The sequence below is a fragment of the Ornithorhynchus anatinus genome, chromosome Y5, assembly GCF_004115215.2.
Source record: "Ornithorhynchus anatinus isolate Pmale09 chromosome Y5, mOrnAna1.pri.v4, whole genome shotgun sequence".
In the NCBI taxonomy this organism is placed as follows: domain Eukaryota; kingdom Metazoa; phylum Chordata; class Mammalia; order Monotremata; family Ornithorhynchidae; genus Ornithorhynchus; species Ornithorhynchus anatinus.
The window spans coordinates 2,036,708-2,062,977 of record NC_053179.1 but is presented as its reverse complement, the minus strand read 5'-3'; the positions used below and the strand labels follow the sequence as shown (position 1 = coordinate 2,062,977).

General features: G+C 46.6%; 1 protein-coding gene across 3 annotated transcripts in view; it reads right to left on the bottom strand.

Annotated features, from left to right (window-relative positions):
- Positions 1–26,270, bottom strand: part of LOC114808759 (regulator of nonsense transcripts 1-like) — a 135,372-nt gene that overhangs the window by 84,635 nt on the left and 24,467 nt on the right. For all 3 annotated transcript variants that reach the window (XM_029056603.2, XM_029056602.2, XM_029056604.2), the window contains exons 4-6: positions 18,625–18,792; positions 5,122–5,302; positions 1,812–1,973 (exon numbers count right to left, since the gene is read on the bottom strand). In XM_029056603.2, the coding sequence (XP_028912436.1) occupies positions 1,812–1,973; positions 5,122–5,302; positions 18,625–18,792 (511 nt within the window). The remainder of the gene's footprint in view (positions 1–1,811; positions 1,974–5,121; positions 5,303–18,624; positions 18,793–26,270) is intronic.

Genomic DNA, 26,270 nt, shown 5'->3' with positions numbered 1-26,270 from the left:
GAGCTCCTCTTCCCCCTCTACTCCCTCTGCCATCCCCCCTTTACCTCTCCGCAGCTAAAGCCTCATTTTCCCCTTTTCCCTCTGCTCCTCCACCTCTCCCTTCCCATCCCCACAGCACTGTACCCGTCCGCTCAACTGTATATATTTTCGTTACCCTATTTATTTTGTTAATGAATTGTACATCGCCTTGATTCTATTTAGTTGCCATTGTTTTTACGAGATGTTCTTCCCCTTGACGCTGTTTAGTGCCATTGTTCTTGTCTGTCCATCTCCCCCGATTAGACTGTAAGCCCGTCAAACGGCAGGGACTGTCTCTATCTGTTGCCGACTTGTTCATCCCAAGCGCTTAGTACAGTGCTCTGCACATAGTAAGCGCTCAATAAATACTATTGAATGAATGAATATCCACACTTGCATCTATACCCCAGAAGTACTATATATTCACTATACTCTGAGCCCCACAGCACTTACATACATATCTTTATACCCTGCCATTTTCTCTTGCTGTAATGTATTTCAATGTCTAGTTTGTTCCTCTAGATTGTAAGCTTCTTGTGGTAAGAAACTGTGCCTATCAAACTCTATTTCATTATTATTTTTGAAATGTTCATTTTTCTGAACAGAGTAAGTATTCAAAAATGCTATTGATGGATATGTCTGTCCTCATCACTAAACTGTAAAAACACTTGTGGGCAGGGATAGTTGAGTGTCTACCAAATTTATGGCGTTTTTCCAAAGTGCTCAGTACAATGCTCTGCTTAAGTAAGCACTCAAATAATCAATCACTCAATGGCATTTATTGACTGTATTTACTGTACTTACGGTACCCAGAGCACTGTACTAAGCACTCAACAGAGTACAAAACAATAGGGATGATAGATACAATCCCTTTCCTCAAAAGAGTTTATGATCCAATGAAAGTACAAACATCACTCACTGACTGATGGAAAAAAAAAGAATCCAGGATTTTATTAGAGGGAAAAAGGGTAAAATCCCCCAAATTCAAACTTCAATTTCCTTTTGTTATTCAAATTTAATTGTTGTTGACCTGAGACAGAACACAAAAACTCTTAGCAAAAGTGAATGTTTTAAATTTCATTTCTGGGAAAGAAACAAAGATTGTTTGGATGTACCTTTTTCTATACATTTTATCATTTTAATCATATTAATGTCTATCTCTACGTGTAGATTGTAGGCTCATCATGAGCAGAGAACATATATACTAACTTCTCTTGTATTGTACTTTCCCAAGCACTTGGAACAGTACTCTGCATATAGTAAGTACTCCATAAATATGACTGATTGTAAATCTCTCCATACGCCACTAATACTTTATTTGCTTGTCAATGAACAGGTATTACAACCTGTCACATTAACATCACAGGAATTACAACTTTCATTTTGTCCTGTTCTTTCTAACTCCAAATTAGCTGAGAGAAGAAACACGGATTAGGGGATAGAGTTCAGGAGTGGAAGCAAAAACTTAAGTTCTAACTCTGGCTCCTCCACTTGCATGCTCTGCAATGTTAGGCATGTTAATTACCAGCGCAGTGCCTCAGTTTCCTCATCTGCAAAGTAGGCATTAAATTTTTGCTTGTCTTCCTCCTTAGGCTTTGAGCAACACATAAAACAGGGATCTCTGAACGGCACGTACTGTATCTACTCCAATACATAGCAAAATGACTGTCACATAATAAGTCTTAATGAATACCTCCATCTTTGTTGTTGTTATTTTTATTATTAGTGGTGGTGGTTGTAATAGTAGTCGTCGTAATAATATTAGCTTGAAATGTTTCAAACTGGTTAATTACCTGGGATTCTTTGAGTTTCTTATCATAATCTGCCTCAATTTTGACAAGAGGACCAAATATATTTTGGTACTGGTAAGCATCCTCATATCTGAGTAGGACATGCTGCGGCTCTTCATCAACACCAGGCTTTTCAAGATCTTCCAGAGTTACTGAGGGATTTTCCTGTACAAGGGTAAAATATAAATCTGAGAATTAGACATTCTATCCACCACCTCAGGGACCTGCCACCTGTGTATTCTACCTTAAGCACTTAGTACAGTGCTCTAAACCCAGTAAGCACTTAAATATTATTAATACCATTACCACTACTCAAAAAGTTAACAGTCTATGAATAATGGGAGAGGGTTGGTGAGGACCACATAAAGATGAAACAATAGATAGGAAAAAAATGGAGACAAGATGAAATACACAAGTATTTTGAAAATTTTAAAAGTAATTTTTGTATTTGCTATGACCTATTATAACTAGCATTTTAAAGAATTCAATCACCTTGCCCCCTCCTACCAAATTGTAATACTTTCCTACTACAACCCAGCCTGCACACTTCACACCTCTAATGCTAACCTTCTTACTGCACCTCGATCACGTCTATCTCGACCTCCACCTCTAGCCCATTTCCTTCCTCTGGCCTGGAACGCCCTTCCTCTTGATATTCAGCAGACAATTACTCTCCCCACTTTCAAGGCCTTTTTGAAAACATATCTCCTCCAAGAGGCATTTCCTGACTTAGTCCTCTTTTCCTTTTCTTCCACTCCCTCTTGCATCACCTTGGGAAGCAGCGTGGCTCAGTGGAAAGAGCCCGGGCTTTGGAGTCAGAAGTTATGAGTTCAAATCCCAGCTCTGCCACTTGTCGGCTGTGTGACTATGGACAAGTCACTTAACTTCTCTGTGCCTCAGTTACCTCATCTGTAAAATGGGGATTAAGACTGTGAACTCCACGTGGGACAACCTGATTCCCCTGTGTTTACCCCAGCGCTTAGAACAGTGCTCTGCACATAGTAAGCACTTAACAAATACCAACATTATTATTTATTTAACTCCCTCCCAGCTCCACAGCACCTATATACATACTTGTAATTTCGGTATTTATATTAATGTTTATATCCCCTCTATATGGTATGCTTGTTGTGAGCAGGGAATATGTCTGTTATATTGTATTCTCCCAGGCACTCAGTACATTGTTCTGCACACAGTAAGTTCGATAATTACAGTTCATTAATTGATTGATTATACCTTGCTCAGCAGCCATGAATATCAGTTCACTTCACTTATTTTAAACTTTAGTTGTAAATGTTTGTAGCATAAGATCCTTGTGGGTAGAATATGTGCTACTTCATCATTCTACACTTCTCAAGTGCCCATTCTAAAAAGAAGCAGCATGGCCTAGAGAACAGAGTACAGGCCTTGGAGTTAGAAGGACCTGTGTTCTAACCATGGCTCACCACTTGTCTGCCGTGTGACCTTGGAGAAGTCACTTAACTTCTCTGTGCCTCAGTTACCTCAACTGTAAAATGGGGATTGAGACTGGGAATCTCATGTGGGACAGGGACTGTGTCCAACTCAATTATCTTTTTTAGTACAGTGCCTGGCACACTATTATTATCATCATCATCACTATTATTATTATTATTAAACTTCTCACTCTAGGTTTCAAGGCTCTCCATCACCTTGCCCCTTCCTACTTCTCCTCCCTTCTCTCTACTGCCCACTCCGCACGCTCTGCTCCTTGGCCGCCTACCTCCTCACCATCCCCCATTCTCACCTATCCCACCAACGACCCCTGGGCTACGTCCTCCTGCGGTCCTGGAATGCCCTCCCTCCTCACCTCCACCAAACTAATTCTCTTCCCCTCTTCAAAACCCTACTTAAAGCTCACCTTCTCTAAGAGGTCTTCCCAGACTGAGCTCCCCTTCTCCCTCTACTCCCTCTATACCCTCTTCACCTCTCCGCAGCTAAACCCTCTTCTCCCCCTTTCCCTCTGCTCCTCCCCCCTCCCGTCCCATCCCCTCAGCACTGTACTCGTCCACTCAACTGTATATATCTTCATTACCCTATTTATTTTGTTAATGAGATGTACATCACCCTGATTCTATTTATTTGCTATTGTTTTAATGAGATGTTCATCGCCATGATTCTATTTATTGCTATTGTTCTTGTCTGTCCGTCTCCCCCGATTAGACTGTAAGCCCATCAAAGGGCAGGGACTGTCTCTATCTGTTACCGATTTGTACATTCCAAGTGCTTAGTACAGTGCTCTGCACATAGTAAGCGCTCAATAAATACTATTGAATGAATGAATGAATGATTATGGGAGATAAGGGGTGTGCTCACTGAATGTTGCTGTTACTATTACAACTAGAGGCAAATTCTCATAAATCAATAGGAACTTTTTATTCCATAATTTGAACTGTTATCTAGGCACGCCAAACTTCAACCATCTATTTGCTACTGATATATTCATCCACTTCTGTTTATAATTAGAAAATATGCTCAATTTTAGATATTTTATCTAAATATATTTGAATACACATTTGTCTTCCTCATTTAATTGTGTATTTCCTAAATATAGGGATTATATCTCTCCATTTTCTGTTACAATCCTTAAGAATCAAGCAACCACTGCATCCAACCTATACTCAATAATTGTCATTGATGATGATAATAATAATTATGGTATTTGTTAAGCCCCTACTATGTGCCAAGCACTGTTCTAAATCATGGGATAGATACAAGGTAATCAGGTTGTCCCAAGTGGGGCTCACAGTCTTAATCTCCAATTTACAGATGAGATAATTTAGGCACCGAGAAACTAAGGGGTTTGTCCAAGGTCACAGAATAGACAAGTAGCGGAGCCAGAATTAGAACCCAAGTTCTCTGACCTCCAAGCCTGAACTCTTTCCACTATGCCACGCATACCATGACAGGCTTCCTATTTTAAATATTAAGCCATAAAAGAATAGATCACTTATATGAGCAAAGTATTTTTCTGAAGAGAATCCTATATTTTGGACTTTGGTCAAAATTCTGAGACAAAACAAAACCTTTGGATTACTATTTCTGGTACTCACTGCAAGACAATATTTTGAGGCTTCTGAATGCACATTTTCTTCATAGAAATAATTTTCAATTGAGGTACTGCATAAATAATCCCTTCACTTTGAAAAGAGTTCAATGACAGTATTCCAATCTCAGTCATGACCTTCTAAGAATTTTAACTCAACATAGCCTGGATCTCAAAAGTTAAAAAAACCTCTGTAATGCAACATATTCAAGTCATTTCAACTGATTTCCTAAATGTGAAAAAAAATACCTTCCAGAGCTCTTCCAGTTTGTTCATTTGCTGAGGAGTAATCTGACGTGCTCTCAGTTGTTCCTGTTCCAAAGGAATCTTTACCAACCAAGAAAGGAAGCAGCGATCTTGGATAAGGGGCTGCCACTGTGAACTGTCCCAATTAATATCTTTTAAGCTGCTCTGACTAGCGCACGGCTGCCTGCAAAATCCAGAAAGGAAAAATAATTGTTGTACTCAGTTGATTATTTTGTGTTACAACACCAAAGTGTAGAAATTAATAGATTTTGAGATTTAAACCAAAACTGGGAGTTTTAAGTCTGAAACACCTAATGTGGACAATGGGTATGAAAATCAATGTAAATGACAAACTTTTGTATGGGCAGAGAAGACGGCAGAATTAAATCCCAAATATCATCATTATTTACTAACTAAAGAAATTTAGTATGAATTTCGGCTGGATAAACTCAGTCTGATGTCTGGATTTCCACCACCAAAACTTTCCAGATTAAACAAAGGAATGGAGGACGCATGCATACTGAAGGTGATGGACAGTTGCAGGTCAGAAGCACAAAATCAGCAAAAGGCAGAGGAGCAGGGGAATTGAATTTGGTGGAAGGTAAAGATTGTAAGGTTATATGGTTACTAGAGATGAAGAGACTGAGCACAGTAAATCCAAGTTGGTGAATGGGTGAGGTGGAACAAGAGGCCAGTGGATTTTACGAGTGAGAGGAAGCAAGCAGTGGAAGGGTCACTGGAAACATTCATGTGGATACTGTAGCATCCAAGGGGCAATGAAGGGATGGAGAAAGAGAGGAAATGCAAGAAAGGGATCACTCATTCAGTCTATCAATCGTATTTATTGAGCGCTTACTATGTGCAGAGCACTGTACTAAGCACTTGTAAAGTATAATTCAGCAAAAGATAGACATTCCCTGCCCAAGAATGGGCTCACAATCTAAAAGGGGGAAACAGACAGCAAAACAAAACAAAGAATGTACACAGGCATCAATACCATCAAAATAGATATAGAATTACAGATATATACACATCATTAATAAAATAGATATAAATAATACACGCAAATATTCACAAGTACTGTGGGGAGGGGAAGGGGGTAGAGCAGGAGGGAGTAGGGGCAATGGGGAGAGGAGGAGGGGCAGAGGGAAAGGAAGGGCTCAGTCTGGGAACAGTCCTCTGCACATAGTAAGTGCTCAATAAATACTACTGAATGAGTGAATGAAAGTAGGGCTTTGAAGAGAAGCAGCGTGGCGCAGTGGAAAGAGCACGGGCTTTGGAGTCAGGGCTCATAAGTTCGAATCCCAGCTCTGCCACTTGTCAGCTGTGTGACTGTGGGCAAGTCACTTAACTTCTCTGTGCCTCAGTTCCCTCATCTGTAAAATGGGGATTAAGACTGTGAGCCCCACGTGGGACAACCTGACTCCCCTGTGTCTACCCCAGCGCTTAGAACAGTGCTCTGCACATAGTAAGCGCTTAACAAATACCAACATTATTATTAAGAGGGGAAGAGAGTTAGTTTGGCAGATGTGAGGAGGGCATTCCAGGTCAGTGGTAGGACGTGGTCCAGGGGTGGACAGTAGGACAGGCTAGAACAAGGCACAGTGAGGAGTTTAGCAGCAGAGGAGCGGAGTGTGCGGGCTGGGCTGTAGGAGAGAAGATAGGTGAGGTGGGGGGCACAAGGTGATGACCATGTGTAGCCAGTGGGGTGGGTGGCAGATGGCTTCAAACGAAAGAAAGAAGAGAGATTTAATCAAGCAGTTAACTAGCTCTCTCCGCACTACTAGAAGCAGCGTGGTTCAGTGGAAAGAGCCTGGGCTTTGGAGTCAGAGCTCATGAGTTCGAATCCCAGCTCTGCCACCTGTCAGCTGGGTGACTGTGGACAAGTCACTTCACTTCTCTGTGCCTCAGTTACCTCATCTGTAAAATGAGGATGAAGAATGTGAGCCCCACATGGGACAACCTGATTCCCCTGTGTCTACCCCAGCGCTTAGAACAGTGCTCTGCACATAGTAAGGGCTTAACAAATACCAACATTATTATTATTATTATTATTATTATTATTATTATTATTACTAGTTGTAGTGCTCCACTCTAATTTATCTTGCCCCTGATCCCATTCCACATCCTCCCTCTGGCCGGGAACTCCCTCCCCTTTCACACACATCTGACTACCACTCTCATCACTTTCAAAACATCATTAAAGTTATATCTCTTCCCGGAGGCCTTTCCTGATTAAGTCCTCTTTTGCCTGGCTCCCTCTCTCTTCTGCACTGTCAGTGCACTTGGATCTGTGACCTTTGGGCATTTTATATTTGCCCCATTCTCAAGCCCACAGCCCAGCTCACCCTCTGCATTCTTCCTTCTGACAATGGGAATCCCTTAAGGTTCATTTCTGGATCCCTTCTATTCTTCATCTACAAGCATTCCCTTGGAAAACTCATTCACTCCCATGGATTCAACTACCATCTCTGTGGATGTTTCCTTAATCCCTCCATATCTCTCAAGATTGTAACCTTGGAATTATCCTGGAACTAATATTTCCAACAAATCAATGCCTTACCAGGATAGGAGAGTGTGCATATGCCAATGAAGCTTAGAGCTTTGCCACTGAAAGTTATTCTCTCGCAAGGGTTCCCATAATGAAAAGGTCTAAGTCGAAGAACCCAACAAAGTTGATTCACCTGTGCTAGGCAGCAGTGGCATGCGAAAGAGTCAAAGGAGGATGATCAAGGAATCAAAGACAATGCTAGAGGCTTTAAGGTTTTACTGTGAGGAAGAAGGCAATGGTAAACCATTTTCATATTTTTTACCAAGAAAACTATGGGTATACTTATCAGAATGACAGCAGAAGAGTGAAAATAGGACATCTGGAGAAAATGTTAATACAGTTGCTATAGATTGGAAATGACTCGATAGCAATGGATGATGAATCTCTCCACCAATCTAGCTTCCATCCCCTCCACTCTACCACGACTGCTCTCTCAAAGGTCACCCATGACCTCCTTTTTGCCAAATCCAATAGCTCCTATTCTATCCTAATCCTCCTCGACCTCTCAACTCCCTCTGTCCCTGCCATCTCCTTCTCCTCCACAACTTGGCTTCACGGACTCCGTCCTCTCCTGGGTCTCCTCTTATCTTTCTGGCCGTTCATTCTCAGTCTCCTTAGCAGGCTCCTCCTTCCCCTCCCATCCATTAACTCTAAGGGTTCCTCAAGGGTCAGTTCTTGGCCCTTTTCTGTTTTCCATCTATACTCACTCCATGGTGAACTCATTCGCTCCCACGGCTTCAACTATTATCTCTATGCAGATCACACCCAAATCTACATCTCCTCCCCTGTTCTCTCCCCTTCCCTTCAGGCTCATGTAATAATAATAATAATAATAATAATAATAATAATATTGGTATTTGTTAAGCGCTTACTATGTGCAGAGCACTGTTCTAAGCGCTCGGGTAGATACAGGGTAATTCATTCAATAGTATTTATTGAGCGCTTACTATGTGCAGAGCACTGTACTAAGCGCTTGGAATGAACAAGTCGGCAACAGATAGAGACAGTCCCTGCCGTCTGACGGGCTTACAGTCTAATCGGGGGAGACAGACAGATAAGAACAATGGCAATAAATAGAGTCAAGGGGAAGAACATCTCGTAAAAACAATGGCAACTAAAATAGAATCAAGGCGATGTACAATTCATTAAAATAATGGGTAATGAGGTTGTCCCACGCAAGGCTCACATTTAATCCCCATTTTACAGGTAACGTAACTGAGGCACAGAGAAGTTAAGTGACTTGCCCACAGTCACACAGCTGACAAGTGGCAGAGCCGGGAGTCAAACTCATGACCTCTGACTCTGAAGTCCAGGCTCTTTCCACTGAGCCACGCTGCTTCCCATAATAAGAATAATGTTGGTACTTGTTAAGAGCCTACTATGTGCAGAGCACTGTTCTAAGCATTTACTGCTTAGAACTAAGCATTCACTTCTCTGGGCCTCAGTTCCCTCATCTGTAAAATGGGGATGAAAACTGTGAGCCCCACATGGGACATCCTGATTCCCCTGTGTCTACCCCAGCGCTTAGAACAGTGCTCAGCACATAGTAAGCGCTTAACAAATACCAACATTATTATTATTATTATTACTGCTACTGTTCTTGTCTGTCCGTCTCCCCCGATTAGATGTAAGCCCGTCAAAGGGCAGGGATTGTCTCTGTTACCGATTTGTACATTCCAAGCGCTTAGTCCAGTGCTCTGCACATAGTAAGCACTCAATAAATACGAATGAATGAATGAATGAATGAATGAATGAATGAATACAGGGTAATCAGGTTGTCCCACATAAGGCTCACAGTTAATTCCCATTTTGCAGATGAGGTAACTGAGGCACAGAGAAGTGAAGTGATTTGCCCACAGTCACACAGCTGACAAGTGCAGAGTCGGCATTTGAACCCATGACCTCTGGTTCCCAAGCCTGGACTCTTCCCCCTGAGCCACGCTGCTTCTCTGAGCAGCCTCCTGCCTGCCTCCAGGTCTCCAGGAAGTCTGGAGGAAGTCTGGAGGAATATCTCCTCCTGCCTCCAGGAAGTCATTCATTCATTCAATAGTATTTATTGAGCGCTTACTATGTGCAGAGCACTGTACTAAGCGCTTGGGTTGAACAAGTCGGCAACAGATAGAGACAGTCCCTGCCGTTTGATGGGCTTACAGTCTAATCGGGGGAGACGGACAGACAAGAACAATGGCAATAAATAGAGTCAAGGGGAAGAACATCTCGTAAAAACAATGGCAACTAAATAGAATCAAGGCGATGTACAATTCATTAACAAAATAAATAGAGTAACGAAAATATATACAGTTGAGCGGACGAGTACAGTGCTGTGGGGATGGGAAGGGAGAGGTGGAGGAGCAGAGGGAAAAGGGGAAAATGAGGCTTTAGCTGCGGAGAGGTAAAGGGGGGATGGCAGAGGGAGTAGAGGGAGAAGAGGAGCTCAGACTGGGAACGCGTCTTGGAGGAGGTGAGTTTTAAGTAGGGTTTTGAAGAGGGGAAGAGAATCAGTTTGGCGGAGGTGAGGAGGGAGGGCGTTCCAGGACCGCGGGAGGACGTGACCCAGGGATCGACGGCGGGATAGGCGAGACCGAGGGACGGTGAGGAGGTGGGCGGCAGAGGAGCGGAGCGTGTGGGGTGGGCGGTAGAAAGAGAGAAGGGAGGAGAGGTAGGAAGGGGCAAGGTGATGGAGAGCCTTGAAGACTAGAGTGAGGAGTTTTTGTTTGGAGCGGAGGTTGATAGGCAAGTCTCCATCTGGATGTCTGCCCACCATTTAAGCTCTCTTTTTCTCCAGTTACTCTCCCTTTGGTATCATCTATACACTTGGATCTGTACCCTTTGGTCATTTGGTGACTGCCGCACACTCAATCCCAAAGTTCTTATATACATAACCGTAAATTATTTATTTATACAATATCTGTTTCTTTCCTTGACTGTAAACTCTTTGTGGGAAGTGACTGTGTAAACTAACTCTATAGTACAGTACTCTCCCAAGCACTTAATATAGTGCTCTGCACACAGTAAAAGGCTCAATAAATACCGATCAAGCAATCAATCAAACATATTTACTGAGCATTTACTTCATTCATTCATTCAATAGTATTTATTGAGCGCTTACTATGTGCAGAGCACTGTACTAAGCGCTTGGGATGAACAAGTCGGCAACAGATAGAGACAGTCCCTGCCGTCTGACGGGCTTACAGTCTAATCGGGGGAGACGGACAGACAAGAACAATGGCAATAAACAGAGTCAAGGGGAAGAACATCTCGTAAAAACAATGGCAACTAAATAGAATCGAGGCGATGTACAATTCATTAACAAAATAAATAGGGTAACGAAAATATATACAGTTGAGCGGACGAGTACGGTGCTGTGGGGATGGGAAGGGAGAGGTGGAGGAGCAGAGGGAAAAGGGGAAAATGAGGCTTTAGCTGCGGAGAGGTAAAGGGGGGATGGCAGAGGGAGTAGAGGGAGAAGAGGAGCTCAGTCTGGGAAGGCCTCTTGGAGGAGGTGAGTTTTAAGTAGGGTTTTGAAGAGGGGAAGAGAATCAGTTTGGCGGAGGTGAGGAGGGAGGGCGTTCCAGGACCGCGGGAGGACGTGATCCAGGGGTCGACGGCGGGATAGGCGAGACCGAGGGACGGTGAGGAGGTGGGCGGCAGAGGAGCGGAGCGTGTGGGGTGGGCGGTAGAAAGAGAGAAGGGAGGAGAGGTAGGAAGGGGCAAGATGATGGAGAGCCTTGAAGCCTAGAGTGAGGAGTTTTTGTTTGGAGCGGAGGTCAATAGGCAACCACTGGAGTTGTTTAAGAAGGGGAGTGACATGCCCAGATCGTTTCTGCAGGAAGATGAGCCGGGCAGCGGAGTGAAGAATAGACCGGAGCGGGGCGAGAGAGGAGGAAGGGAGGTCAGAGAGAAGGCTGACACAGTAGTCTAGCTGGGATATAACAAGAGCCCGTAACAGTAAGGTAGCCGTTTGGGTGGAGAGGAAAGGGCGGATCTTGGCGATATTGTAGAGGTGAAACCGGCAGGTCTTGGTAACGGATAGGATGTGTGGGGTGAACGAGAGGGACGAGTCAAGGATGACACCGAGATTGCGGGCCTGAGAGATGGGAAGGATGGTCGTGCCATCGACGGTGATAGAGAAGTCTGGGAGAGGATCGGGTTTGGGAGGGAAGATGAGGAGCTCAGTCTTGCTCATGTTGAGTTTTAGGTGGCGGGCCGACAACCAGGTGGAGACGTCCCGGAGGCAGGAGGAGATGCGAGCCTGAAGGGAAGGGGAGAGGACAGGGGCGGAGATGTAGATGTTAATGTTAATGTTGGTATTTGTTAAGCGCTTACTATGTGCCGAGCACTGTTCTAAGCGCTGGGGTAGACATAGGGGAATTAGGTTGTCCCACGTGGGCTCACAGTCTTAATCCCCATTTTACAGATGAGGGAACTGAGGCACAGAGAAGTTAAGTGACTTGCCCACAGTCACACAGCCGACAAGTGGCAGAGCTGGGATTCGAACTCATGAGCCCTGACGCCAAAGCCCATGCTCTTTCCACTGAGCCATGCTGCTTCTCCAATCTGCGTGTCATCTGCGTAGAGATGGTAGTCAAAGCCGTGAGAGCGAATGAGTTCACCGAGGGAGTGAGTGTAAAACTCACCGAGGGAGTGAGTGAGACGAAAGACTCCGAGAGAACGGGTCAAAGAACAGGGCTGTTTACTGTATACAGAGCACTGTACTAAGATAAACTGCCACTTCTGTTTGGATGTCCTGTGATACTTCAAAATTAATATGCCCAAAACAGAATTCCTCATCTTCTACCAAAACCCTATCCTCCCATTGTCTTTCCAATCTCTGCAGACAAAGCCACCAACCTCCCTGCTTCACAAGCCCCTAACTTTGACATTATTTTAGACTCATCTCTCTCATTCAATCCACACACTCAATCCATCAAGAAATCCTGTTGGTTCCACTTTCAACACATCTCCAGAATCAGCTCTTCTTTCTATCTAAACTGCTACTATTGTGATCCAGTCACTTATCATACCTCATTTTGACCACTGCATCATTCTCTTTTAATATCCCTGGCTTGGTATCTCCACTTAAATATATGCTTCACGTGCTGCCCAGATCACTTTCTAAAAATAGATCAGTCCATGTTTCCTCAAGCCTTGAAAACCTCCAGTGGTTGCCTATTCACCTCTGCCTCAAACAAAAACTATTTACTTCTGACTTAAAGAACTCAATCAGTTTATCCCCTCGTACCTCACCTCAATGATTTCCTACTAAAATTCAGCCTGCTCATTTTGCTCTTCTAATGCCAACCTACTCACTATACTTTCATCTTGTCACCAACCCCATACCCACATCCTGCCTCTGGCCCCAAATTCCCTTCCTCTCCATAACCGACAGGCAGTCACTCTCCTCTCCTTCAAAGTTTTATTAAAGGCACATCTCTTCCAAGAGGCCTATCCCTCATTTCCTCTTCTCCCACTCCCTTCTATGTCACTTAACGCTCTTGGAGCTGTACTCTTTCAACACGATACTCACTTTTCTCTCTCAGCAGCACAGCACCTATGTTCAAATCCATTTCTTTCAAACCCTACTTTTCCCTCTATACTGTAAATGCTTGTTGGAATACAAGTGTCTACTAACTCTGCTGCACTGTCCTCTGCCAAGTGCTTAGTATAATGTTCTTCACATAATAAGTGCTCAACAAATGACACTGACTGACTGATTAATTCAGCAGATGTGACTGGGAGAACCTTAACTGTCCCAAATCCTTAGGGACAGGGCAACTGGTGGAGATAGAGGGAGATTAACAAATGTGAAGGGAGGGTATGGTCAAGCCTTAACCCTGCTCATGTATATGCATTACTGTCCCGGAATATGTATATTGATTAGTTTGTACTGAGTTCCCACCCAGGAAAACTGCGACTGGCAAGACCAGGATCCACCTTTTTAGTAACCACCACCTGTAGCCTTGGGAGCGAAATTATCAGCAACTTTAACAATAACGAATCATCTATCACCACCTGTAGCCTTGAAACCCAATACCTGTGCTTGCCGAAGACTTCTTCAGCTACAGAGTAACTTCTGGATGACCCAGAGCCGATAATGAAGGAGCCTGGTGTATAACAACAAAGAGGGGCAGAGCTGCACGTGATATGTCGGTCCACTGCGCAAATCGATAGGACTTGAGGGGAAGGGTCGGACTAGAGGGAGGGACGTGGTGCCCAGCAGGAATCATAAGGATGGCCTCATCCTCACTTCTTTGTCTTTGGCCACTGACCTTCTGTGGCAACAAAATGAATAAAAGGCTGGCCTAACCTGACTCATTACTTGGGATGTTTCCAACTTGGGTAAGGGCAGAAACAAGGATGGTTCTCAGTGCTGCCACCTACCTCTCTGGCCTCACCATGTCCCTCCACCGCCCGCCGAATCCGCCCCTCCCAATCCTCTTCTTCCCCTTACCCTTTCTCACCCAGCTCTTTCCCGCTCTCTCCTCTGGCTCCTCCCCTCCTCCCCTCCCCTGCCCTAGAACCCCACTGTACCAGCGCCACCCTAGGCTCCTCCCCACCAAACCCCCTCCTCCCACCCACGTCCCACCCCAGGCCTCCTGTCCCACCCCCACCCCTCAGCCCCCTCTCCCCGTCCGGGGCCATGCCACCTCGTTCCCATCCAAACCCTCCCCTCCCCCGGCTCCCCTCCTTTTCCCTGCCTAGCAGCCACAGCTACTTTCAAGTGTGGCCTCTGGAACCCCCCGCTCCATTACAGATAAACTACCTTTCATCCATGACCTTTCCCTATCTCTCTCCTCCTCCTCACCCTTAGGGAAACCTGGTTCATTCCTGAAGACATGGTCTCTGCCGCTGCTCTCTCCAGCGGAGGCCTCTCCTTCTCTCACTCCCCGAGACTCACCAGAAAGGGAGGAGGCGTTAGCTTCATTCTCTCACCCCGATGCCACTTCCGCACTATCCCTCCTCCCCCTTCCCTCTCCTTCCCCTCCTTTGAAGCCCATATCATTCGCCTCTACCACCCCCTCCAGATACTTATAGCCATCATCTTCTGCCCTCCTGCTCCAACCACCAACTTCTTCAACCACCTTGACCCCTTTCTCACCTTCCTTCTCTCCTTCTCTCTGCTCACTCTGATCCTCGGAGACTTCAACATCCACATGGATGTACCTGGTGACTCCTCTACAGCCTGCCTGCTATCACTCCTCGACTCTGCCAACCTCCTACTCCACCACACCTTCCCAACTCACCTACTTCGTCACACCCTGGATCTCGTCATCTCCTACCGCTGCATTATCTCCTCCCTCACCAACTCTGAAATCCCTCTTTCAGACCATAACCTTCTCACCTGCCTCCTCTCTCACACTCTCTCCCCCTGCAAATCTGTATTACTCCCCGACAGAGACCTCCGCTCTCTTGGTACCATCTCTCCCCACCTAGCCCCCCGTTCTCTCTTCCCACTTTCGACGATCAGATTACCGTTCTCAGCTCCACCCTCTCTACTCATCTCAACTCTCTCGTCCCCCATTCCTCTGCCCCTCTCGCTCCACTAACTCAGAGCCCTGGGTCACTGCCTCTGTCCGCCTCATACGCTCCTATGCTCAAGCTGCCGAGCGCTGCTGGCGAAGGTTCAAGCACCATGCCAATCTTAACCATTTCAAATTTATCCTTTCCTGCCTTAACTCTGCCCTCTCCTCCACCAGGCAAAACTTCTTTTCTTCCCTCATTGACAGCCATGTCAGTCACCCCCGCCAACTGTTCCGGACTTTTAATTCTCTCCTCAGGCCCCCGGTTCCTCCTCCTCCCCCATTCCTCACCCCCTACGATCTGGCCACCTACTTCATCACAAGAATTAACACAATCAGGTCTGAGCTCCCCACAGTCACACCTCCTCCTTCTGCTTCCCCCCAACTCCCAACCCTCTCCCCTAATTTCCCATCCTTCCCTGCAGTATCCTCAGAGGAGATCTCCTCCCTCCTCGCAAGTGCCACCCTCTCCACCTGTGCTTCGGGCTCATTCCCACTCATCTTATAAAAACCATCGCCCCTGCACTCCTCCCCTCCTTCTATCTTTAACCACTCACTCTCCAATGGCTTGTTCCCCTCTGCCTTCAAACATGCCCGTGTCTCCCCCTTCCTAAAAAAACCTCTCGACCCTAGTTCCCCTTCCAGTTATCACCCCATCTCCCTACTACCCTTCCTTTCCAAGATCCTAAAACGAGTTGTCTAAACTCGCTGCTTAGAATTCCTTAACTCCCATTCTCTCCTGGACATCCTCCAATCTGGCTTCTATCCCCTCCATTCTATCGAGACTGCTTTCTCTAAGGTCACCCTTCTTGCCAAATCCATTGGCTCCTACTCTATCCTAACCCTTCTTGATTTTTCAGCTGCCTTTGACACTGTAGACCACCCCCTTCACCTCCACACCTTAACTCACCTTGGCTTCACAGACTCTGTCCTCTCCTGGTTCTCCTCTTATCTCTCTGGCCATTCATTTTCGGTCTCCTTCGCAGGCTCCTCCTCCGCCCCCATCCTCTAACTGTTGGGGTTCCTCAATGGACACTTCTTGGCCCTCTTCTGTTCTCCACCCATCCTCACTCCTTTGGTGAACTCATTCGCTCTCACGGCTTCAACTATCATTTCTATGCAGATGACATGCAAATCTACATCTCTGCCCATCCTCTCCCTGTCCCTTCAGGCTCCTATCTCCTCCTGCCTCCAGGACGCCTCTACCTTTCATTCATTCAATAGTATTTATTGAGCGTTTACTATGTGCAGAGCACTGTACTAAGCGCTTGGAATGAACAAGTCGGCAACAGATAGAGACAGTCCCTGCCGTTTGACGGGCTTACGGTCTAATCGGAGGAGACGGACAGACAAGAACAATGGCAATAAATAGAGTCAAGGGGAAGAACATCTTGTAAAAACAATGGCAACTAAATAGAATCAAGGTAATGTACTATTCATTAACAAAATAAATAGGGTAATGGAAATATATACAGTTGAGCAGACGAGTACAGTGCTGTGGGGATGGGAAGGGAGAGGTGGAGGAGCAGAGGGAAAGGGGGAAAAGAGGGTTTAGCTGCGGAGAGGTAAAGGGGGGTGGTAGAGGGAGTAGAGGGAGAAAAGGAGCTCAGTCTGGGAAGGCCTCTTGGAGGAGGTGAGTTTTAAGTAGGGTTTTGAAGAGGGGAAGAGAATCAGTTTGGTGGAGGTGAGGAGGGAGGGCGTTCCAGGACCGCGGGAGGACGTGGCCCAGGAGTCGACGGCGGGATAGGTGAGACTGAGGGACGGTGAGGTGGTGGGCGGCAGAGGAGCGGAGCATGCGGGGTGGGTGGTAGAAAGAGAGAAGGGAGAAGAGGTAGGAAGGGGCAAGGTGATGGAGAGCCTTGAAGCCTAGAGTGAGGAGTTTTTGTTTGGAGCGGAGGTCGATAGGCAACCACTGGAGTTGTTTAAGAAGGGGAGTGACATGCCCAGATCGTTTCTGCAGGAAGATGAGCCGGGCAGCGGAGTGAAGAACAGACTGGAGCGGGGCGAGAGAGGAGGAAGGGAGGTCAGAGAGAAGGCTGACACAGTAGTCTAGCCGGGATATAACGAGAGCCCGTAACAGTAAGGTAGCCGTTTGGGTGGAGAGGAAAGGGCGGATCTTGGCAATATTGTAAAGGTGAAACCGGCAGGTCTTGGTAACGGATAGGATGTGTGGGGTAAACGAGAGAGACGAGTCAAGGATGACACCGAGATTGCGGGCCTGAGAGACGGGAAGGATGGTCGTGCCATCCAGGGTGATAGAGAAGTCTGGGAGAGGACTGGGATGTCTGCCCGCCACCTAAAACTCAACATGGCCAAACTGAGCTCCTTACCTTCACCTCCCAAGCCCTGTCCTCTTCCTGACTTCTCTTTCACTGCGGATGGTATGACCATCCTTCCTGTCTCTCAAGCCCACAACCTCGATGTCATCTCTCATTCACCCCACATATCCAATCCGTCACCAAGACATGCCAGTCTCACCTTTATAATATCGCCAAGATCCACCCTTTCCTTTCCACGCGAACGACTATCTTACTATTACGGGCTCTCATAATATCCCGGCCCAGTGGTTGCCTATCAACCCCCGCACAAAACAAAAACTTCTCACTCTAGGCTTCAAGGCTCTCCATAACCTTGCCCCCTCCTACCTCTCCTCCCTTCTCTTTCCACTGCCCACCCCACATGCTCCGCTCCTCTGTTGCCCACCTCCTCACCATCCCCCATTCTCGCCTATCCCGCCGTCAACCCCTGGCCCACGTCCTCCCACTGTCCTGGAATGCCCTCCCTCCTCACCGCTGCCAAATTAATCCTCTTCCCCTCTTCAAAGCCATACTGAGAGCTCACCTACTCCAAGAGGCCTTCCCAGACTGTGCTCCCCCTTTCCCCTGTGCTCCCTTTCTACCCCCCTTCACCTCCCCTCAGCTAAGCCCCCTTCCCCCCTTTCCCTCTGCTCCTCCCCCTCTCCCTTCCCCTCCCCTCAGCACTGTGCTCATCCGCTCATTTGTACATATTTTTATTACCCTATTTATTTTGTTAATGAGATGTACATCCCCTTGATTCTACTTATTGCTGTTGTTTTAAAGAGATGTACATCCCCTTGATTCTACTTATTACTACTGTTTTGTCCGTCTGTCTCCCCCAATTAGACTGTAAGACCAACAGTGGGCAGGGACTGTCTATCTGTTGCCGATTTGTACATTCCAAGTGCTTAGTACAGTGCTCTGCACATAGTAAGTGGTTAATAAATACCACTGAAAAAGGATGGGAGTAGGAAGAATTAGCATAAATGAATGGGCTTAATGTCAGTGGAACAGTGTATGTTTTATGTCTCTATTTAAACTGCCACCCTAAGAAGGAAACTAAATATAAACCAGTGTCCAAAAAGAGTAATCTGCTTTATAATATATTTAATAACATGCACCAAAATTATTTTCTCACCTGCATAGTAGTACAACTACTGAATCAGCCTTGGCAGGAATGAAGCCAAGAAGGAACACATTACGGCATCCACAGTTGTAACACTCTAAAACAGTTTCTCCTAGGGGACCATCTTTGTGGAGGGTCACCTCTTTGCATTTTGCTCTTACCAGATGATTTACAATGTGGCTGAAACAAAAGAACATACATAATCAATTCCAATCTTTAAAAAGGACTAACTTTACATAAGAACTAGGATCACTAAGTACAGAGGCTGAAACAGATTCATTCCATGTACTGAAAGCTACGTATGTGCAGAGCACCGTACTAAGCACTTGGAATGTACAATTCAGCAACTGTTAGAGACAATCCTGGCTCCAGTGACTTACAGTCTAATCGGGGGAGACAGACAGATAAAAACAAAACAACTTAATCGCAATAAATAGAACCAAGGGGATGTACACCTCTTTAACAAAATAAACAGGGTAATAAAAATATAAACGAATAAGCACAGTGCTGAGGGGAGGGAAAGGGAGAGGGTGAGGAGCAGAGGGAAAGCGGGGAAAGGGGACTTAGCTGCGGGGAGGTGAAGGGGTGGCAGAGAGGCAGCAGAGGGAAAGGGGAAGCTCAGTCTTGGAAGGCCTCTTAGAGGAGGTGAGCTCTCAGTAGGGCTTTGAAGAGGGGAAGAGAGTTAGTTTGGTGGAGTTGAGGAGGGAGGGCATTCCAGAACAGTGGGAGGACGTGGCCCAGGGGTTGATGGCGGAATAGGCCATCCTGATGACTCCTCTGCCGCCCGTCTGCTAACTCTCCTAGACTCTGCCGACCTCTTGCTCCACCATACCGCGCCCACTCACCGACTCGGTCACACCCTCGATCTCGTCATCTCCTACCACTGCACTATCTCCTCCTTCACCAACTCTGAAATCCCTCTCTCTGACCATAACCTTCTCACCTGCCTCATCTCTCACACTCCCTCCCCCTGCAAATCTTCGCTACTGGCCCATAGAGACCTCCGCTCTCTCGATCCCATCCATCTTTCCAAAAGCATCTCTCCTCACCTTGCCGCCCTGTCCTCACTTCCCACTCTCGATGATCAGGTCTCCGCTCTCAACTCCACCCTCTCTACTCATCTCGACTCTCTCGCTCCCTTTTCCGTCCGCCACTCTCGCTCCACTAACCCACAGCCCTGGATCACCTCCTCTGTCCGCCTCCTACGCTCCTATGCTCGAGCTGCCGAGCGCTGCTGGCGAAAGTCCAAGCACCAAACCGACCTCACACACTTCAAATTTATGCTTTCCTGCCTTAACTCTGCCCTTTCCTCCGCCAGGCAAAACCTCTTCTCCTCCCTCATCGACACCCATGCCCATCACCCCCGCCGATTGTTCCGGACCTTTAACTCTCTCCTTAGGCCCCCTGTTCCTCCCCCTCCCCCATCTATCACCCCCAACGATCTGGCCACCTATTTCCTCATGTAAATTAACACAATCAGGTCTGAGCTCCCCAAAGTCACCCCTCCGCCTCTCCCCTCTCCCCCATCAACCCTCTCCTCTACTTTTCCTTCCTTCCCTGCAGTATCTTCAGAGGAGATCTCCTCCCTCCTCTCAAGTGCCACCCCCTCCACCGGCGCCTTGGACCCCATTCCCGCTTACCTTATAAAAAACATCACCCCTGCCCTCCTCCCTTCCTTAACTTCTATTTTTAACCACTCAATCTCCAAGGGCTCCTTCCCCGCTGCCTTCAAACATGCCCACATCTCCCCCATCCTAAAAAAACCCGCTCTCGACCCCACTTCCCCTTCCAGTTATCACCCTATCTCCCTACTACCCATCCTTTCCAAAATCCTAGAATGAGTCATCTACAATCGCTGCTTAGAATTCCTTAACTCCCATTCTCTCCTTGACCCCCTCCAATTTGGCTTCCGTCCCCTCCACTCTACTGAGACTGCTCTCTCTAAGGTCACCCATGATCTCCTTCTTGCCAAATCCAATGGTTCCTACTCCATTCTGATCCTCCTTGACCTCTCTGCTGCCTTTGACACTGTGGACCATCCACCTCCTCACCGTTCCTGGGTCTCGCCTATCCCGCCGTCGACCCTTGGGCCACATCCTCCTGCGGTCCTGGAATGCCTCCCTTCCTCACTTCCGCCAAACTAATTCTCTTCCCCTCTTCAAAACCCTACTTAAAACTCACCTCCTCCAAGAGGCCTTCCCAGACTGAGCTCCTCTTCTCCCTCTACTCCCTCTACCACCCCCCCCTCACCTCTCCGCAGCTTAACCCTCTTTTCCCCCCATTTCCCTCTGCTCCTCCTCCTCTCCCTTCCCATCCCCTCAGCACTGTACTCGTCCGCTCGACTGCATATATTTTCATTACCCTATTTATTTTGTTAATGAAATGTACATCGCCTTGATTCTATTTAGTTGCCATTGTTTTTACGAGATGTTCTTCCCCTTGACTCTATTTATTGCCACTGTTCTCGTCTGTCCGTCTCCCCCGATCAGACTGTAAGCCCGTCAAACGGCAGGGACTGTCTCTATCTGTTGCCGACTTGTTTATTCCAAGCGCTTAGTACAGTGCTCTGCACATAGTAAGCGCTCAATAAATACTATTGAATGAATGAATGAATGAATCTACCCCAGCATTTAGTACAATGCTGAACACTTAGTAGGTGCTTAACAAATACCACCACAATTGAAAGTACTTTTGAAGTGCTATTAATTAAACACATCTATTTGTTTCTTACCTGGTGACTCCTCTGCCGCCCGCATGCTGTCGCTCCTCAACTCTGCCAACCTCCTGCTCCACCACACCTCGCCAACTCACCAAGTTTGTCACACCCGCGATCTCATCTCCTACCGCTGCACTATCTCCTCCCTCACCAACTCTGAAATCCCTCTCTCAGACCATAACCTTCTCAACTGCCTCCTCTCTCACACTCTCTCCCCCTGCAAATCTCTATTACTCCCCGACAGAGATGGAATAGGCGTGAACGGGCGACAGAGAGGAGGGGAGCGGCAGAGAAGGGATTGTATGGGGTGGACAGTGGAAAGAGAGAAGGGAGGTGAGATAGGAGGGGGCAAGGTGATGGAGAGCCTTGAAGCCCAGAGTGAGGAGTTTCTGTTTCGTGTGCAGGTTAATAGGCAACCACTGGAGGTTTTTAAGAAGGGGAGTGACATGCCCAGAGCGTTCCTGCAAGAAGATGAGCCGAGCAGCAGAATGAAGAATAGACTGGAGTGGAGAGAGACAGGAGGAAGGGAGATCAGAGAGAAGGCTGACACAATAATCCAGCCGGTATATTATGAGAGTCTGTACCACTAAGATAGCCGTTTGGACGGAAAAGAAATGGCGGATCTTGACAATACTGTAAAGGCGAAATCGGCAGGTGTGGGGTGAACAACAGCCAAATCAAAGATGACAGCGAGGTTGTGGGCTTGAGAGACGAGAAGGATGGTCGTACCATCCACAGTGATAGGGAAGTCAGGAAGAGGACAGGGCTTGGGAGGTGAAGATATGAGGAGCTCAGTTTTGGCCATGTTGAGTTTTAGGTGGCGGGCAGACATTCAGGTAGAGACGTCCTGGAGGCAGGAGGAGATATGAGCCTGAAGGGAGGGGGAGAGAACAGGGGCAAAGATGTAGATTTGCATGTCATCTGCATAGAGATGATAGTTGAAGCCGTGAGAGCGAATGAGGTCACCAAGGGAGTGAGGATAGATGGAGAACAGAAGAGGGCTAAGAACTGACCCTTGAGGAACCCCAATAGTTAGAGGATGGGGGCGGAGGAGGAGCCTGCGAAGGAGACCGAGAATGACCGGCCAGAGAGATAAGAGGAGAACCGGGAGAGGACAGAGTCTGTGAAGCCAAGGTGAGATAAGGTGTGGAGGAGAAGGGGATGGTCTACAGTTTCAAAGGCAGCTTAGAGGTCAAGGAGGATTAAGATAGAGTAGGAGCCACTGGATTTGGCAAAAAGGAGGTCATGGGTCTCTAGAGCAGTCCCGGTAGAGTGGAGGGGATGGAAGCCAGATTGGAGGGTGTCCAGGAGAGAATGGGAGTTAAGGAATTCTAGGCAGCAAGTGTAGACAACTCGTTCTACGAGTTCTAGGAGTTGGGGTAGAAAGAAGGTTTTTTTAGGATGGTGGAGTCATGGGCATGTTTGAAGGCAGAAGGGAACAAGCTATTGGAGAGTGAGTGGTTAAAGATTGAAGGAGGGGAGGAGGGCAGGGGCGATGGTTTTTATCAGGTGAGGGGGAATGAGGTCCGAAGGACAGGTGGAGGGGGTGGCACTTGCGAGGAGGGAGGAGATCTCCTCTGAGGATACTGCAGGGAAGGATGGGAAAGTAGGGGAGAGGGATGGGAGGGAGTGGGGAGCAGAAGGGGAGGTGTGACTTTGGGGAGCTCAGACTTGTGTTAATTTTTGTGATGAAGTAGGTGGCCAGATCGTTGGGGGTGAGGGATGGGGGAGGGGGAGGAACAGGGGACTGAGGAGAGAATTAAAAGTCCGGAACAATTGGCGGGGGTGACGGGTAGGGGCGTCAATGAGGGAAGAAAAGTAGTTTTGCCAGGAGGAGAGGGCAGAGTTAAGTAAGTGGTGGTATTTGTTAAGCGCTTACTATGTGCAAAGCACTGTTCTAAGCGCTGGGGGATACAAGGTGGTCAGGTAGTCCCACACGGGGCTCACAGTTTTAATCCCCATTTTACAGATGAGGTAACTGAGGCACAGAGAAGTGAAGTGACTTGCCCAAAGTCACCCAGCTGGCAAGCGGCAGAGCCGGGATTAGAACCCATGACCTCTGACTCCCAAGCCCAGGCTCTTTCCACTGAGCCATGCTGCTTCTCTTAAGTTAAGGCAGGAAAGGATAAATCTGCAATGGATATGGTTGGCTTGTTGCTTGGACCTTCGCCAGCAACGCTCAGCAGCTCGAGCACAAGAGCAAAGAAGGCAGACAGAGGCAGAGATCCAGGGCTGTGAGTTAGTGGAGCGAGACGGTGGAGGAATGGGGGGCGAGAGATTGAGATGAGTAGAGAGGGTGGAGCTGAGAGCGGTAACCTGATCATCGAGAATGGGAAGAGAGGACAGGGAGGCAAGGTGAGGAGAGATGCTTTTGGAGAGATGGATGGGATCGAGAGAGCGAAAGTCTCTGTTGGGGAGTAATAGAGATTTGCAGGGGGAGAGAGTGTGAGAGAGGAGGCAGTTGAGAAGGTTATGGTCTGAGAGAGGGATTTCAGAGTTGGTGAGGGAGGAGATAGTGCAGCGGTAGGAGATGAGATCGCGGGTGTGACAAACTTGGTGAGTTGGCGAGGTGTGGTGGAGCAGGAGGTTGGCAGAGTTGAGGAGCGACAGCATGCGGGCGGCAGAGGAGTCACCAGGTAAGAAACAAATAGATGTGTTTAATTAATAGCACTTCAAAAGTACTTTCAATTGTGGTGGTATTTGTTAAGCACCTACTAAGTGTTCAGCATTGTACTAAATGCTGGGGTAGATTCATTCATTCATTCATTCAATAGTATTTATTGAGCGCTTACTATGTGCAGAGCACTGTACTAAGCACTTGGAATAAACAAGTCGGCAACAGATAGAGACAGTCCCTGCCGTTTGACGGGCTTACAGTCTAATCGGGGGAGACGGACAGACGAGAACAATGGCAATAAACAGCCTCAAGGGGAAGAACATCTCGTAAAAACAATGGCAACTAAATAGAATCAAGGCGATGTACATTTCATTAACAAAATAAATAGGGTAATGAAAATATATGCAGTCGAGCGGACGAGTACAGTGCTGAGGGGATGGGAAGGGAGGGGGGAGAAGCAGAGGGAAATGGGGGGAAAAGAGGGTTAAGATGTGGAGAGGTGAAGGGGGGTGGTAGAGGGAGTAGAGGGAGAAGAGGAGCCCAGGCTGGGAAGGCCTCTTGGAGGAGGTGAGTATAGATGCACAATAATCAGATCAAACACACCTCCATTCCACTCAGGCCTCAAAGCCTAAGTAGGAGAAAAAAGGATTTAATCCGTAATTTACAGATGTGGAAATTGAGGAACCAAGAAATGAAGTGACATGCCCAGGGTCACATACAGCAGACAAGATGTGAGCCCTAGATTAGAACCATACTCATTGATTTCCATACCCATTGCTCATGTCTGCTCTTTCAAACTTTTAACTCACTCTTCTAACCCTGTTCTCTCTCACCTCCTGCCCCCTCCTCTAGACTGTAAACTCATATGGGCGGGAATGTGTTGCTAATTCTGTTATTCTGTACTCTCCCAAGCAATTAGTACAATGCTCTGCCCATAAGAGAAGCAGTGTGGCTTAGAGGAAAGAATCCAGGCTTGGGAGTCAGAGGTTGTGGGTTCTAATGTCAACTCTGGCACTTGTCTCCTGTGTGGCCTTGGGCAAATCACTTAACTTCTCTGTGCGTCAGCTCCCTCATCTGTAAAATGGGGATTAACACTGTGAGACCCATGTGGAACAACCTACTTACCTTGTATATACCCCAGCACTTACAACAGTGCTTGGCACATTGTAAGCGCTTAATAAATACTGCAATTATTATTATTATAGTAAGTACTCAAAAAATACTACTGATTGATTGAGCTGTAATTTATTTATAAATGCATATCCATAATTTATTATCTCTGTAATTCATTCATTATATCCGAAGCATTCTATCAATAATTTTCACGATAACAATAATTTATTATCTCTATATCTCTATATATTACACATAGTAACTATATATGCATTTTCATTAATATTTATGTGCATGTTAAATTTCAAATTTAATATAAACATAAAACATAATATCGCCATATTTTATTAAATCTGTAATTTATTATATCCCTGATAATACCCATAATTTATTTATATTAATATATCTCCCTCTCTAGACTGTAAGTTCACTGAGGGCAGGGAATGCATCTACCAACTCTTATGTTATTTTATTGTACTCTCTCAAACACGAAGTATAAAGCTCTGCACACGGTACAAGTGCTCAATAAATACAATTGACTGATTGATCCCTGACTCTGCCATCTTTCCCAAATGTTCTATCAAGAGATCTCCCACCTCCTCCAAAAGTCTATCCCCTTGGTCTATGCCTCCCCTGGCATTTAATCAAAATATTTGCCCTTTTCTTCTTTCCTCCATAACCTTGATCTTTCACCATTCACTTTCCAAGGCTCCTTACCCACTGCTTTTAAAAATGCTAGGGAATACTGTACACTGAAACCTTTGGCTCCCTCCAGTTTTCACCCATCTCCCTTTTACCATTCCTCTCCCAACTCCTTGAGAGAGAAGTTTGAACCAGTATCTCCATTTCCTATTCTCCTTGTCCCACTTTAACCCATGGAAACTACCCTCTCAAAGGACACCAATGATCTTCTTGTCAAATCCAATGGCCTGTAGTCCATCATAATCCTCTCCAACCTCTCAGCAACCTCTGACACTGTGGACCACTCTCTTCTCCTGGACACATTATCCAACCCTGCCATCACTAACACTGTCCTCTCTGTCTCCTGACCTGGCATCTGGTTCCAGGAGCAAGGGCAGATTCCATCCACCACCACAAACCCACACACCCACCGAAATACACACAAATAATTCCCCCAAAAAACAAAACAAAAAAAGCCTCTTCACTATTGGCTTTAAAGGACTCCATCACCTTGCCCCCTCCCACATCATC